This window comes from Myxine glutinosa, unplaced genomic scaffold, assembly GCF_964187855.1.
Source record: "Myxine glutinosa unplaced genomic scaffold, kmMyxGlut1.1 SCAFFOLD_153, whole genome shotgun sequence".
In the NCBI taxonomy this organism is placed as follows: Eukaryota; Metazoa; Chordata; class Myxini; order Myxiniformes; family Myxinidae; genus Myxine; species Myxine glutinosa.
Window position 1 is genome coordinate 568,031 of NW_027616365.1, and position 15,184 is coordinate 583,214.

Sequence of the window (15,184 nt, forward strand, 5' to 3'; positions counted from 1 at the left end):
AAAACTAATCTGTTCAGCCTAAGCCTTGTGGAGGTATGCCATGCACTCTACCGAGTGCCGTTTTAGCTTTATTTTGTGTGTGTTTTGTTGTTGAGTGGTGAAGGTTATAATGGTGGGTGGTTGATCGGTTGTTCCACCATGTTATTTTTAGCCTGTCCCCTGCTGCAGCAGCAGCAGCAGCAGCAGCAGCAGCAGCAGCAGCAGCAGCAGCAGCAGCAGCAGGTGTGTGTGCGTGCATGACCTGAAATCCATCCAATTGACCTGAAATTCCAATTTACCATTTGAGCTATTGTCATCAAATTTTCACCAAAGCTTTATTATGATAATATGTAGAAGGCAAATTAATAATTTGGTCAAAAAGTCAAAGGTCAGCATCACATAATATCGTCAATTTCCATCCGATTGACCTGACATTTTAAGAATTTGCTTATCAGGTGACTGAATCGGGTCACTAATGAAAAGGTAGGAGTCGATTTTTTTTTTTTTTTTTTTTTTTTAGATCAAAGGTCAAGGTTGCATCAAATTGTCAATTTTCATCCAGTTGACCTGAAATTTTAAGAATTTGTGTATTGAGTCACAGAATTGGTTCACCAATCAATAGATAGAAGCTGAATATTTTTTTTACATCTAAAGCTCAAAGGGTGCTGGTGTGTGCCCCGGTTTAGAATAGGTACACCGTATTCCTCCGTGTCGTAAGAGGTGACTCAAGGGTTCGCGTCAGGAAGGGCATCTGGCCATAAAAACATTGCCTCAAAAAGGAAAGAATTTTTTTTTTAAATTGAAAGCCCAAAGGTCAAGGCTGCATAAAATGGTGGTTTTGATAACATGATATTGCCACCACCATGATTCACAGAAGGGATGGTGTTCTTTGGGTGATGTGCTGTGTTGGGTTTGTACCAAACATAATGTTTTGCATTAAGGCCAAAACTTTCCATCTAGGTTTCGTCAAACCACAAAACATTTTACCACATGGCTTCAGAATATTAGTAGTGGTTTTTGCATACCTCAAACGGGACTCAAGGTGGGCTTTTTGGAGTAATAGCTTCCTTCTTGCCACCCTACCGTACCAGCCAGATTTGTGGAGTGCTTGGGATATTGTTGTCTTACATGGAGATGCTTACATGGAGAAGAGGAAGAAGTTGTTTCTTGGGTTTGTTGATCTGGAGAAAGCATTCGATCGGGTTCCACGCAAAGTATTGACATGGGCATTGAGGAAGTTAGGAGTGGAGGAATGGTTGATCAGAGTAGTGATGGCAATGTACAAAAGAGCGCGCACAGCTGTAAGGACGAAGGACAGGAACAGTGGTGAGTTTGAGGTGAAGGTGGGAGTGCATCAGGGGTCGGTACTAAGTCCACTACTATTTGTAGCTGTGATGGAGGTGCTGGCTCAGAACGTAAAGGAGGGTTTACCGTGGGAGTTGTTGTATGCAGATGATCTGGTGTTGATTGCGGAAAGTATGGATGGACTGAAGGAAAAGATGAACACGTGGAAGGAATGTATGGAGACAAAAGTTCTGAAGGTGAATATCAGAAAGACGAAGGTGATGGCAAGTGGTAAAGCATGTGGTGAGGTGGAAAGAACTGGGAAGTGGTCCTGTGCTGTGTGTAGGAAGGGTGTCGGAGTGAACTCCATTCAGTGTACAATGTGCGCTGAGTGGGTTCATCAAAAATGTAGTGGTCTGAGAGGGTCATTAACCAGTGTGGCAGCTACATTCAAATGTAAGGTTTGCACAGAGGGAGCTGCAGATGGAGGAAATGTTGAGTTGGATCTTGGAGACGGCGTGAAGCTGGAAGGTGTGAAAACATTTTGCTACCTCGGAGACATGCTGAATGGAGAAGGTGGATCAGACTCGGCAACGGTTGCTCGAGTGAAATGTGCATGGAAGAAGTTTCGGGAATTGAGTGGCGTGCTGATGATGAGGGGAGTGTCGTTGAAGCTGAAGGGAAAGGTGTATGCTGCATGTGTGAGAAGTGTTATGATTTATGGGAGCGAGACATGGGTAATGAACGTCGAGCAGCAACGAAGGTTGGAAAGGGTGGAAATGCGAATGGTTCGACGGATGTGCGGAGTATCGTTGAGAGAGAGGAAGATAAATGATGAATTGCGAAAGATGATGGGAATAGAGCCTGTGATGGATGCTGTGAAGAGGAACAGGTTGAGATGGTTTGGTCATGTGTTGAGGAAGGATCAAAGTGACTGGTTGAGAAGAGTGATGGAAATGAATGTAGAAGGAAGTAGAAGACGGGGAAGACCGAGAAAGACTTGGCTAAAGATGGTGGAAGAAGATATGCGGGCAAGGGGGTTAACAAGGAGAGATGCAGAAAATAGGGCAAAATGGAGAAGATTGTCATGAGGACCGCAAGGCTAACCCCCCGCTCTAGCAGGGAAAATGGCCTTTAAAATGCATGTTGTTGTTGTTGTTGTTTGGGATATTGTTGTCACGTGCACACAGTGACCAGTCTTTGCCATAATGGCCTGCGGCTCTTTCAAAGTTGCCATTGGCCTCTTGGTGGGGGCTCTCTGAAATTTTCCTCCTTGCTTGGTCATCCAGTTTGGAGGGACGATCTGATCTAGGCAAGGGCTTGGTGGTAATGATTGTCTTGATTGTGCTCCAATGGATATTCAAGGCCTTTGAAATATTTATATACCCATCCACTGAGCTATGCGTTTCCACAACTTTATACTGGAGATATTTTGAAAGCTCCTTGGTGTTCATGGTTGAGTCTTTGCTGTGAAATTCACTACCCAGCAGAGGAAACCTACAGGAACAGCTTATTTTATTCTGAAATAATCAGAATCGCTACAAACAACACAGGTGGAGGCAAATTAACTTGGTGTGTGATTTTGAAGGTGATTGGTTACACCTGAGCTAATTTACAAATGCTATTATATGGGGGAGGTGGGAGAACACTTATCCAATCAGGATATTATAAGTTTTGTATTTTTAATTAATTTTCTGAAATTTGTAGAATTTGTTTATTCACTTAGAAGTTGTGGGTTACGATGTGTAGATAAAGGTGGAAAAGTCTTACTTAATCAATTTTAATTCCAGGATATAAGGCAACAAAAGTTGAAAATTTTGAAAGGGGGTGTAGTGTAGACTTTCTATACTCACTGTATATATTATATAAATACATATTGTTTTGTGAAGGAAAGAGAGAAGGGGTGGGGTTGGAGGGTGGAGAGCAGAGCTAATTATGGATATGATGATGCCGTGTTCCTATTTGTGATCAGAGTAAACAGGTTTGCCGACCATATCAGCAGGGTGGAGTGATCACACGGGATTACAAAATGGAAGTATGTGACCAAAAAAGATTATTTTGTATTAGACAATATCCATGGATGATGGGAAATGTAACTTTACGCTGCAGGTGTTATTCACTTTTATACTTGTATCAGCAGCATTGCTGCACTTACCAAATGATGCAACCAGTACATTGAATCAATCCATAAATTAATCTCACTCAAATGTGTCATTCTCTTCACACGCCAATTTCCCGCTGCCTTCGACATATCTCCCACAACTCCCGTCAGCCCTCCCTCCCACAACGGAATCATTTTTCCGTTTCCGGTCCGGTCGTGAGAGGACGCTGGCGTCACTTGCTCGCCGCTTCTCTGATTGGACCATTGTCCGTATCTTGCTTTCCTGGTGGTCGTGGCGGATTTTTGGCCATTGAGTCTGCCCTCTGCACGGTCCCGGCTCTGCTCTGCTGCTCCTGGCTTCACCTGCTCGGCTCCTTCGCTGTTTCCTCGGGCTCACTCTCGTGGGTTGTGCCCATTGTTTGCAGCGGCGGTGGTGGCGGTTTGCCGCCGTGATCTTGATTAGCGGCGGCGGTCGTTTGCCGCTGCATTTGCCGCTTTGCCTCCTCAACCTTGGCCTCGTACTCGTCTCTTCGCTCCTGTCTGCCCTCTGCATGGTCCCGGCTCTGCTCCTGGCTTCACCTGCTCGGCTCCTTCGCTGTTTCCTCAGGCCCACTCCCGTGGGTTGTGACCATTGTTTGCAGCGGCGGTGGTGGCGGTTTGCCGCCGTGATCTTGATTAGCGGCGGCGGTCGTTTGCCGCTGCATTTGCCGCTTTGCCTCCTCAACCTTGGCCTCGTACTCGTCTCTTCGCTCCTGTCTGCCCTCTGCATGGTCCCGGCTCTGCTCCTGGCTTCACCTGCTCGGCTCCTTCGCTGTTTCCTCAGGCCCACTCCCGTGGGTTGTGACGATTGTTTCGCCTCCTCACCCTTGGCCTCGTGCTCGTCCCTTCGCTCCTGCTGGCATGGCTCTGCGGTACTCCGCCGCAAGGCTTCTCCTGCTTAAAACCCGCTCCACCCCATCATGCATCTCTGCAATCAAATCGAATGGACTCCTGCGTCGACCCAGGTACATTCACCGTGGCTCCGGTCGTAAGTTTGTTTATTTACAATCAGGTCACTCCATCCCCATCCTCTGGTCGGCTCAGCGCACTCCCACTCATCGTCCCAACACACCTGGTCACAACAACGCACAAAATCGCACCTCCTGTCTGCGAACCCTGGCCAAATCACCTGGATTCATACCCACCGTACAAAACAACATCAAGCTCACCCTGTTCAATACCCGGTCCCTCAACAACAAATGCCTCATCCTGAACGACTACATCCTGGAAAATAAACTGGACTTTCTCTGTCTCACTGAGACCTGGCAACAACCACTGGACTACTACACGCTCAACCTCACCACACCCAATGGATATTCTTACATCAATAAACCACGCTCGGAGGGCCGAGGTGGTGGAATTGCCGTTATTCACCGACAAGACATCAAGACCAACCTCATCTCCATCTCATCTGCTCCATCATTTGAACACCTGGCTTTTAAACTCTCTGGTCACACACAGTCAGTCATGGCTGTTGTCTACCGCCCTCCCAAACCACACCCATCATTCCTGTCTGACTTCTCCTACTTTCTGACCCAGCTATGTTCCCTCTCCCCCTCAATCCTCCTCCTTGGTGATTTCAATATCCACATGGACTCCACTGACTCCACGCTAACCACTGACTTCACTGATTTACTCACCTGCTTTAACCTCACTCAACATGTCAACTTCCTACCCATAACCGTGGTCACATTTTGGACCTTGTCTGCTCTACTGGACTAATTTTGCACCATCTCTCTGGCTCCGACCTCACTCTCTCTGACCACCTAGCCATCACTCTGACCATCAACATCCCCACCCCAGCACCAAGGCATTATCGCACTATCAACTTCCGTAAGCTAAACGCTCTTTCACCTACCTCATTCTCATCGACCCTCTCTGAAAGAATGTCCACTTCTCCCTTCGTTGACCTCTACACCCCTTCTGACCTCACTGACTACTACAACCACACTCTCTCCACCTGCCTTGACCAACTTGCGCCTATAAAAACCAAAACAGTTTCTTTCACCCATTCTGCTCCCTGGTTTACCCCTGAACTCCGCCTGATGAAAACTCGTGCTCGCCAACTTGAAAGACTCCGCAATAAAACAGGTCTCACAGTTCACTCCCAGGCCTACAAGGACCACATACAACACTATAAAGATGCCCTCTCCCGCGCCCGCTCCGCCTACTACTCTCAAATTATCCACTCTGGCTCTGGAAACCCAAAAGCACTCTTCTCGACAATAAACAAACTCCTCAGCCCCCTGAACACCACCACCCAGTCATTCACAATAGACAACTGCATCTCCTTCCTTTCATTCTTCCAACGCAAAATTGAAAACATCTACAACAGCTTGACCACCGCCGCACCCGCTCCCCCTCAAACCACCTGCCCCCCCCTTATCCTGCCATCCCCTGTCTCAATTCTCCCCAGTCTCCCCTACTGACCTCTCTGAACTCCTCATCGAAATGAAAACTGCCACCTGCACTCTTGACCCCATCCCCTCCAGCTTTGTCAAGGCCTCCCTTCCTGCTCTCTCTCCACTTATCATTGCAACAATAAACTCCTCCCTGTCTACAGGCATCGTCCCACCATCCCTCAAAATTGCTGCTGTTACCCCCATTCTGAAAAAACCTGGACTAAACCCTGACACCCTAAATAACTTCAGACCCATCTCCAACCTACCCTTTCTGTCAAAGGTTTTGGAACGCGCTGTAGCCACTCAACTCAAACATCACCTCTCTGCCAATAACCTGTATGAAACATTCCAATCCGGATTCCGCTCCAACCACAGTACTGAAACTGCTCTCCTCAAAATCACCAACGACCTTCTCCTCTCCTCTGACGCTGGCAACCTCAACATTCTCATCCTCCTCGACCTCAGCGCCGCCTTTGACACCATCGATCACACCTTCCTCCTCACCCGACTTGAAACCACCTTTAACATTACCGGCACTGCCCTCTCTTGGATTAAATCATACCTCTCTGACAGACGTCAGTTCATCTCCATCAATAACTGCAAATCCCCCACTGCTCCCCTCCCCCAAGGTGTCCCCCAAGGTTCAGTTCTTGGCCCCCTCCTCTTCATCCTTTACCTGTGCCCCCCTCGGTCACTTAATCCGCCGTCATGGTCTCCAATTCCACTGCTTCGCCGATGACATCCAGCTTTTCATCTCCACCAAGTCCATCTCCACCGCCACCCACTCTATCCTGACAAACTGCATCACTGAAATAAAATCCTGGCTTCAAATCAACTTCCTCAAACTTAACTGTGATAAATCTGAAATAATCATCATTGGCCCAAAAACGCTCACCAAGTCCACCCATAACTTTGCCCTCAACATCGACGGTTTCCCAGTATCCACCTCCCCTCACATCCGGAATCTTGGCATCATCTTTGACCAAACCCTCTCCTTCGACAAATACACTAAACAGATCACAAAGACAGCCTTCTTTCACCTGAAAAACATCGCCCGTCTCCGTCCATCCCTCTCCTCCGTGGCTGCAGAAACCCTCATCCACGCCTTCATCACTTCCCGTCTGGACTACTGCAATAGCCTCCTTTATGGTTCACCCTCAACAATCACCAATAAACTCCAATACATTCAGAACTCCGCTGCCCGTCTACTCACCCATTCCCGGACCCGTGACCACATCACCCCCGTCCTTTACAAGCTTCACTGGCTCCCCATCTCCCAGAGAATCCAGTACAAAATCCTCCTCTTGACCTACAAAGCCCTCCATAACCTGGCCCCATCCTACCTGGCTGACCTCCTCTCCAGACACACTCCCACCCGCAACCTCCGCTCTGCTGGTACCAACCTCCTGACCCCCCCCCCCCATCCGGACCAAATTTAGATCCTGGGGGGACAGGGCCTTCTCCATCGCTGCTCCCACCCTCTGGAACTCGCTACCTCACACCATCAGAGACTCCTCCTCACTCACCACATTCAAAACATCACTCCAGACCCACCTGTTCAACACTGCATTCAACATTTAACCCACAGCATCTAACCCCTGACTATCTCCTCTCCTTCTCCCTCCTTTGTGCTTTGAATATTTCCCTATTGATTCTTCTTTTTTTGCAATTGTTTTTATGTTTTGCTATGCATTATGTTTTGCACTCTGTCAAAGCGTCTTTGGGCTTCCTGAAAAGCGCTATATAAAATAAATGCATTATTATTATTATTAAATGTATTTGTTTTGTGGCTAGGAAGGTTTATCTTGCTGTCATCGTAATCACCTTTTCGTTGCCGTTGCAGGTGCAGTCACATGCATAGTATTCGGAGCTCTGCCATCATGCGAGTGCACGCCGTTGTTGCCCAGCATGGTCCCCTGGATCTTACGTAGCGGCACTGTTCAATCGTTCTGGTTGTAAAGACATCACAGAACGAGATCTGTCTGCTGCACTGCGCTTGTTACGGGCATGTGCACCACTTTATCACAATGGCACTCTTGAGCCTGGTAGCTGGAACTTTGCGACAGGGCGGCGTAAGCGTGGTCGCTGCCGTTTGGTGCCACGTCGCTGTGTGCGACGAAATGCAGTCTATCACATGCTTCATTTTCTGTTTGACAATGATTTCCTGGCAGTAAAAGATGCTGGTGAAAAGCGAAACGATCAAGGAGGACAAGGTAGACGCCAAAAAAAAAGAAAAAAAAAGGTAGACGCAAAAAAAGGAAAAAAAAAGGTAGACGCAAGAGCAATGAAATAGTGGGTGAGGAGAAACCTTTGCTTTCAGCTGTGCCATATCTGCGCTATGCCATGGTATTTGCGCCAACTGCAAAAGGCGAGGGTATGATGGAATTGTATCGAGACCAACTGGAAAACTGGAATTTGACAGATGGCCTAACACGAGTTGCTGGTATTGAGTTTGGCATCAAGCACATACTCTTCCAAGACTATCTTTTGACAGACACTATGTACCCTGCAATAGCCATGGTTGTGGTCCTCGTTGTGATGTGTCTCTACACAGGCTCAGCTTTCATCACACTCATGACAATGTTTGCCATGGTGAGTTCGCTCATCCTCGCATACTTTGTCTACCGACTACTTCTTGGCTTTGAATTCTTCCCATTTATGAACCTCACGTCGCTGGTTGTGCTTGTTGGTATCGGGGCTGATGATGCTTTTGTTTTGTGTGATGTATGGCACCAAGCTGGGATTGATGCATCCAGTGCACCTGGAGAAGAGGTGTCCTTGCTCAGACGAGTTCGTGTCACATTACGCCATGCTGCGCTGTCCATGTTCATCACCAGCTTCACAACGGCAGCGGCTTTTTATGCCAATTATATCAGTAGCATCACAGCTGTACGTTGCTTTGGTGTCTATGCGGGTACGGCCATCCTTGCCAACTTTGCTCTCATGGTTTCCTGGCTTCCAGCTGTTGTTGTGTTGCAGCATCGCTATCTCACAGAGATAACACCACCATCACCACTAACAATCACCTGTGAGGGCAAGTCTGTTGTGGCAGCAGCCTGGCGCCAAATGGCTGCAGTTCGTGTGACAATATCTCGTCTTGCTCGTTGTCTCTTCCGTCGCCTCCTCCCACAAGCTGTTTTTGCCCTTCGCCACATATGGCTTTGCCTTTTCTTCGCACTTGCAATTGCTGGTGCATATGCTGTGTTCATTGATCCAGGTATACGTCTACCATCGCTCGAGCTCACTGAATTTCGTGTTTTCCATCCTTCGCATCCTTTTGAACGTTATGACACTGAACTTCGACAACTGTTTGCCTTTGAGAGGTCAGGTCGAGTCGGGCATGGCAGTAGCAGTGGACCAAGTGGAGACCTAGCATTGCCAGTAACACTTGTTTGGGGCATCCTGCCTATTGATTTGGGGGATCCTCTTAACCCACGAGACCGGGGAGCGCTCACGTTGGATTTGGAATTTGATGCTAGTAGCCCTGAGGCGCAACAATGGTTGCTTGGATTCTGTGAGCGTTTACGCAAGCAAAGTTTTTACCTTCCACGTGATGGTGACAAAGGCTTCTCTGGATGCTTCATGGGGGCTTTCAAACGCTGGATGGAAACTGAAGCAGAGGCTACAGAAAATAATAACTGCCAAGAAGGTGATGGAAGTATGACTTTGGAGCCTTGCTGCAGTGGGCAGGTATTCCCTTATCAACGAGTTGTGTTTGAACATTGTCTCAAACGTGCTGTCCTGCAATTGGAGCATCGTTACCGTGTGCCTCTTGACAGCCGTTCACCTGGCCCTCGTTTTGATATTAATGATACGTTACAAGCTGTGCTTGTGGAGTTCCTAACAACACAGCCTTTTACACTTGCCTATGGGCCCATGGCTCAGTTCTACCGACATCTCAATAATTGTCTCACATCTGAGCTAACCTCTGCTCCACAGGGCCTGCGCCAAGCCTGGTTTGTTACCAGTCTGGAGTACTATGACCTGCAAGCGAGTCTGTGGGCTGGTTGCCTGATTTCTCTCGGTCTTGCTGCTGGCCTGGCATTTGCTGTCATGCTTGCCACAACTCACAGCCCTCTTATAAGCCTGCATGCTCTGCTTTCCATTGGTAGTGCCATTGCTGTGACGACAGGTATACTTGCCACTCTTGGGTGGGAACTCAATGTACTTGAGTCGGCGACTGTATCAGTTGCTGTTGGGCTCAGTGTGGACTTTGCATTGCACTATGGTATTGCTTACCGGCTGGCTCCAGCTGGTGGCCGCCGGGAACGTGTCACCTTCTCGCTGGACCGTATGGGATCAGCTGTTAGTATGGCTGCCCTAACAACATTCCTGGCTGGTGCTACAATGATTCCATCAACAGTGTTGGCCTACACCCAGCTTGGCACCTTCCTGATGCTTGTGATGGCTGTCAGCTGGGCTTACGCCACCTTCTTTTTCCAGAGCCTCTGCTGCTGTATGGGCCCACTTGGGGAAGTTCAAGCTTCCGTTGGCATCCTTATTCCATCTACCTCTTCTGCTTCTTGCATGCATTCTTCTCAATGTTCATGTGTTCCAATTCCCTCCTCTTCCCATATTTTGCCCTGCCATTCTAGCCCTTGGTGCACATCATTGGTTAATGCTTGTTCTGGGCAGAAACCGCATCTGCTCCCATCATTAGAGGAACATAAGCTGTAAACCTTGCCAGCTGAAGCTGGTGGTGATGAGAGCGATAGGGGAGATTTAGCACCACGGTGCATTGGTTGCCATGAGCTGCTTGGTACACAACCGATGCCCAGTGGAGATTCTCATCTTGGAGAACAAGGAAATGCTGACAATTGTGATCATTCTAATGCTCTCCATCAAGATGACGATGTTTGCCATGCGCAAAAATGCAAGGAACCAATACCTTCTTCCTCGAACGACAAAGAAGAAAATGCTTTACTAAGTCACTTTTTAGCAGTTTCTGCAGGTCCTGGGAGCCTCAATAGCATGCGCAGCTCACTGAGGCTGCCATTGCATGCTGGCAGCGTAGCGGCAGCAATGGCATGCCGAGAGGGTGTTGTGAACCTCTCCCTTGATCCCATTGTGCTTCGAAACAGTGACAGTGGTGTTCCAGATGTATGGCTGCGGAGAACCGATACGTCGGCCTACAGCTGCTCTGTTTAAGTGTTTAAAGTTTATCATCGGTCCTGGTGTGGCAGGAAAACATTTGTGGCAGTGATGCCTCTTAATTTTTTTATGGAAGATTATTCCATTCCATTAGAGTATTGGTTCCACAAAGAAATCTTGACATTAGGGCTTTTTTGAAATACAAATTAAACTCGCTGTAAAACTGACTCAAAAGAGCAGAATGGTAAGTAAAAAAACAAAAACAAATAAAAGCGAAAACAAATCGTTGGGTATCGAGTTAAAACTTTTATATCTGATAATAGGAAGTTTACCTTTAGCAGACTGTTTTGTGTGTCTTCATTTGTTGTCTTTTTGTTGACTTTCCCCTTTTTTACCGTGTTGCTGTTTATACTGATTAGCTTGTGTTGTCGTGTAATGTTTTGGTCCATTAATATTGCTCGTTGGTTGAAGAAGGACCAGGTCACTTACTTGTAGCGTTTTGGTTACAGAGTGAAAGTTTTGCTTGTTCTTGGAACGAGAATGTGAAGGGTTTGATAAAATAAGTTATCTGGGAGATTGCAGTGGACTTTAAGTGAAAGAAGGAGATATTTCAAGGCCTGCTTTAATTAGTGTATACTTTTCTTTTTTTTTCTTTTCTTTTTATACTTTGGCGAAGTAGATCCAGCACTTTACATTTTTACAAAGAATTAAGCTTTCTCTATCGATTATTTATAAAGTTATTTAATATTCGTCCTTTAAGTTTCAACATCTCTAGTGGTATGTTTTATGAATATGAACTTGGCTGTGATTTATCCATACATCTCGTAAGGATAATGAAATTGCTTGATATCAAGATTAAACGGTTCTTTCAACGGTTTTGTTCATAATCGCCATCTAATCTGCGGTACTATTGTCAGCTCCTCCGGGATGCCAGAAAGAAAGTGTTCTATTTCGATGAAGTAATGCTGATTACATTGTTACTCCAAACAATCTGCAATATATTCAGCAGATTGAGGAATATCGTTACTTGTTCAGCAACATCCCCAGCTTGTAACGAAGTCCATTTTTATTCATCGTTCCCAAAAGGTGTTGGAAGCGAATAACACTCGTTCTCCGGCAGCAACTTGTTAATCTGCACATACATCTCTTTTTCTCTTGCCCGTCTTGCTCAATCTTTACCGTTATCTAACAAAGGCAGCTGACAGAATGGCAATGCGTCTGCAATGAAATTCTCCACAAGCTCGTGGAAGAAAAACCTATTGTAAAAGGATACTTGTCCCCAAAACATTGCTGGAATATGCAAAATACTGAAGGAAATGGTTATTTATCGTAAATATGCAGTATACATGGTAAGTTTGTCCCAAAATATCTATATAGTGGACTTTTTTAATGGCTGATCATTTATCGTACAATTTTTTTTTTTTGTGTGCACATCAATTTCAAAGAAGATGACTGTTTTGTTTGTCTGAACTTGAGCGTTTTTTAAAAATTGTACTTGTGTTTATAACCTTGAGTCAATCGTCACTGGACTTCGCTGTAAATTTCAATGAGCTCGACACTTTTTGTTGACCAGAAATATCATCATTCACTGTTCCGACCTCCTTGTTATCTCGCTTTCCTCCATTTAGATTTTTTTTTTTTTTTTGCATTTGCAGGAAAAGCCATCTTGTGTTTATGGTTGTTCGTTACCAATGCACCAAAGACGAGTTCCTTCAAGAATCATTATTTTCTATCCTTTAGCAAACCAAAGTGTAGGTTGAATATAAACCACCACGTATTTGTCGCAGCACATGGGAAATGGCTCGTGTTCTGCTCCACTGATGTCGCCGTATTCGTAAAGTGCACACGAAATTGAGTGTGCCACAGTGTCATTTTGACTCGTTGCACACGGTGTAAAAAGCAGTATTTATGTGCACATTTGTCTGGGGAATGGCTAAAAACCTATGGAGTACAGATAGTATCAGAGCCTCTGTTGTTTATTTAGGGAACATTATCCATCAGAGTTTGGAGAAATAATTATTCTTGTAGTTTTTGTTTTGTCAGGTGAGCTGCTGGGTTAGCTCTGTAAGCAAAACACCTGTTCAGAAGCTAAATGTATTGCTCAATTCGAGTTTCTTATTGATCCGTGGAGTGCTATGGCTGTTAAAATTTTAACGGCTGGAGATAGTCTTCAGTAATTTGTATCATCGTGATTTGTAATGTAGATGTTGAGTAATTTCACATTTGCATTCAGTTTTACATTGGCTCTCTGAGGGTGACCGGATTCTGCTCCAATGCGATTCTTTGCTTCTACCCTAACGGGTTGACTTTGTTTATTTGTTATAATGGAATGAACATTGTTTCATCACTGGTGGTGTAAGCATCCTTTTTGATGAAGTTTAAATTATTATCTTCCTGCACTGTATTTGTGGTTCCAAATGAAGCGAACAAAATAAAGTTTTCATTGGCATGTCTTTCCTTTTTGGTGAACAACCCTTTTATTTTATAAATAATGTCATTGTGTTTGTCGGAAATTAGAAATCCTGCCAATCTTTATTTACCATGGAGGTGTGGTGCATGTTTGAGATTTTATTCGCTTCCGTAAGTGATTGATTGCAAAGTTGTAGTTTTTGCAAGAAATAATTAGACCCCCCTTACTGTTCCAGCAGGCAGTCGGCATTGTGTGAACATTTATGTTTGGATGAAATGAACTCTCGATTGGACAACAACAATTCTGTCGGTCACGTTGCTCACCAATTTTGCTTGCAGGAGTGGCACACTATGCAATAATACCCTCTCCTCTGGTGACGATAATGACAATATGGTGACTTGTATAATGTCAATGTGATCCTTGTATCCTTACTATATATAATTCATGGACCAGTGTTTGTGTGTTTGTTTGTTTGTTTGTCTTGCTACTCCTTCTACAGTTCCGGGCCAATTGCATCCAGACCTGCGACATAGCATCAGCATGGCCCCAGTTTATCAACATGAGGGGTGTTTTATCTTTGCCAGTGGTCTTGGGGTGAGGAGGGACGGGGTCGCAAGTCCTCTATGTAAATGTGTATCATGTAGCGCCACCTCTAGATGGGAGCAGGTATAACAAGTCCCTACCCTTTACAGTCTAGTATTCCTGTCCCCACGTTTTGCTGGACAGTGAGGTGTTTTAAATTACAAGCATTAGGTATTTTTTGCTTCATGGACATAACCCGGGTTGTTGTTGTTTTTATTTTTTGGGGAGCGGGAGCCTGTTACCTATACAGCACCCAAATAAATGTATGCGTCAGAAGAATGTATTGCATACTTAGAACAAGATCGCCCATAGTGTGGGTACTCTGCTCGTGGCGAATAATGTATTTAACGACTCATAGACTAATAGTTAATAAATAATTTCTTAAATGCCTAAATTTATTCGGTATCTTAACTGTGATACAAAATACGAAGGCAAATTAACAATAGCTTTTTATATCCATTCATTGCTCTCAGCAGACCAAAAACTGAAGGAATAACCTGAAATATATTTGGAATACTTCTCTGTATACACTGCAATGTAAGTTTGAAAAATAATTAGAATATTAACACAAATAGAAACCAGGCTGAACAGTTTACGTTTTGTATCCCAATGACAGGCCGGAACGAGATCTGGACCTGAACCAAAATCTAATCGGCTTGTTCTTTTCACCTTACCAACTCATCCCCCAAGTTTTGTCATAACTGGTCCACAACATTTTGAAATATCATGTTATACACCGTTCTGGTCCCCATCTCAAAACGGTGAAGAATCACTTTAAAAATTCTAGTATCTATATCTTCACCAAAATCAAATCAATTTGCCTTTGTCGCACACCCAAACCGTCCACCAAATTTCATCCGAATACATCCACAACTTTTGAGATATCTTGCTAACAGACAGACAGGTGTGAAAACATAACTTCCGTCCACCTTAGGTGGCGAGGCAATAAACTAAGGCTTTTTTCTTTCTTTTTTTTGTATACAAGATCGAGGCTCGTGAAAGAGCTAACATTAATCACAGAAAAAGTCAAACCGACACATAAAACACAAAATAAGGGGAGCGGTAGACAAGATGGGGAGAGAGGGGGAAGGACACAAACACAACATTTGAGAGCAGGGACATCGAGAGAACTGTGGGAGGGAGAGGGCTTGGGGGGAGGTGGGAGAGATATAAAACATATGGACACTGCAAGGACTTCCAGGAAAGAAGTTGGAATTTCGAAAAAGTGTATCTGGGGTGAATTAGTGGGGGTAGAAAAGATCAAGGTTTTGGATGGGGGAAGATATGAGATGGTGG

At 45.3% G+C, this 15,184-nt stretch overlaps 1 protein-coding gene across 1 annotated transcript in view; it reads left to right on the forward strand.

Annotated features, from left to right (window-relative positions):
* LOC137440013 (uncharacterized) overlaps positions 1–13,349 on the forward strand; it is a 35,644-nt gene extending 22,295 nt beyond the window's left edge. The window contains exons 5-6 of the mRNA XM_078768690.1: positions 7,667–8,018; positions 8,126–13,349. Coding sequence (XP_078624816.1) covers positions 7,667–8,018; positions 8,126–10,482 — 2,709 coding nt within the window. The 3' untranslated portion in view covers positions 10,483–13,349. The remainder of the gene's footprint in view (positions 1–7,666; positions 8,019–8,125) is intronic.
* The last annotated feature ends 1,835 nt before the right edge of the window (positions 13,350–15,184 follow it).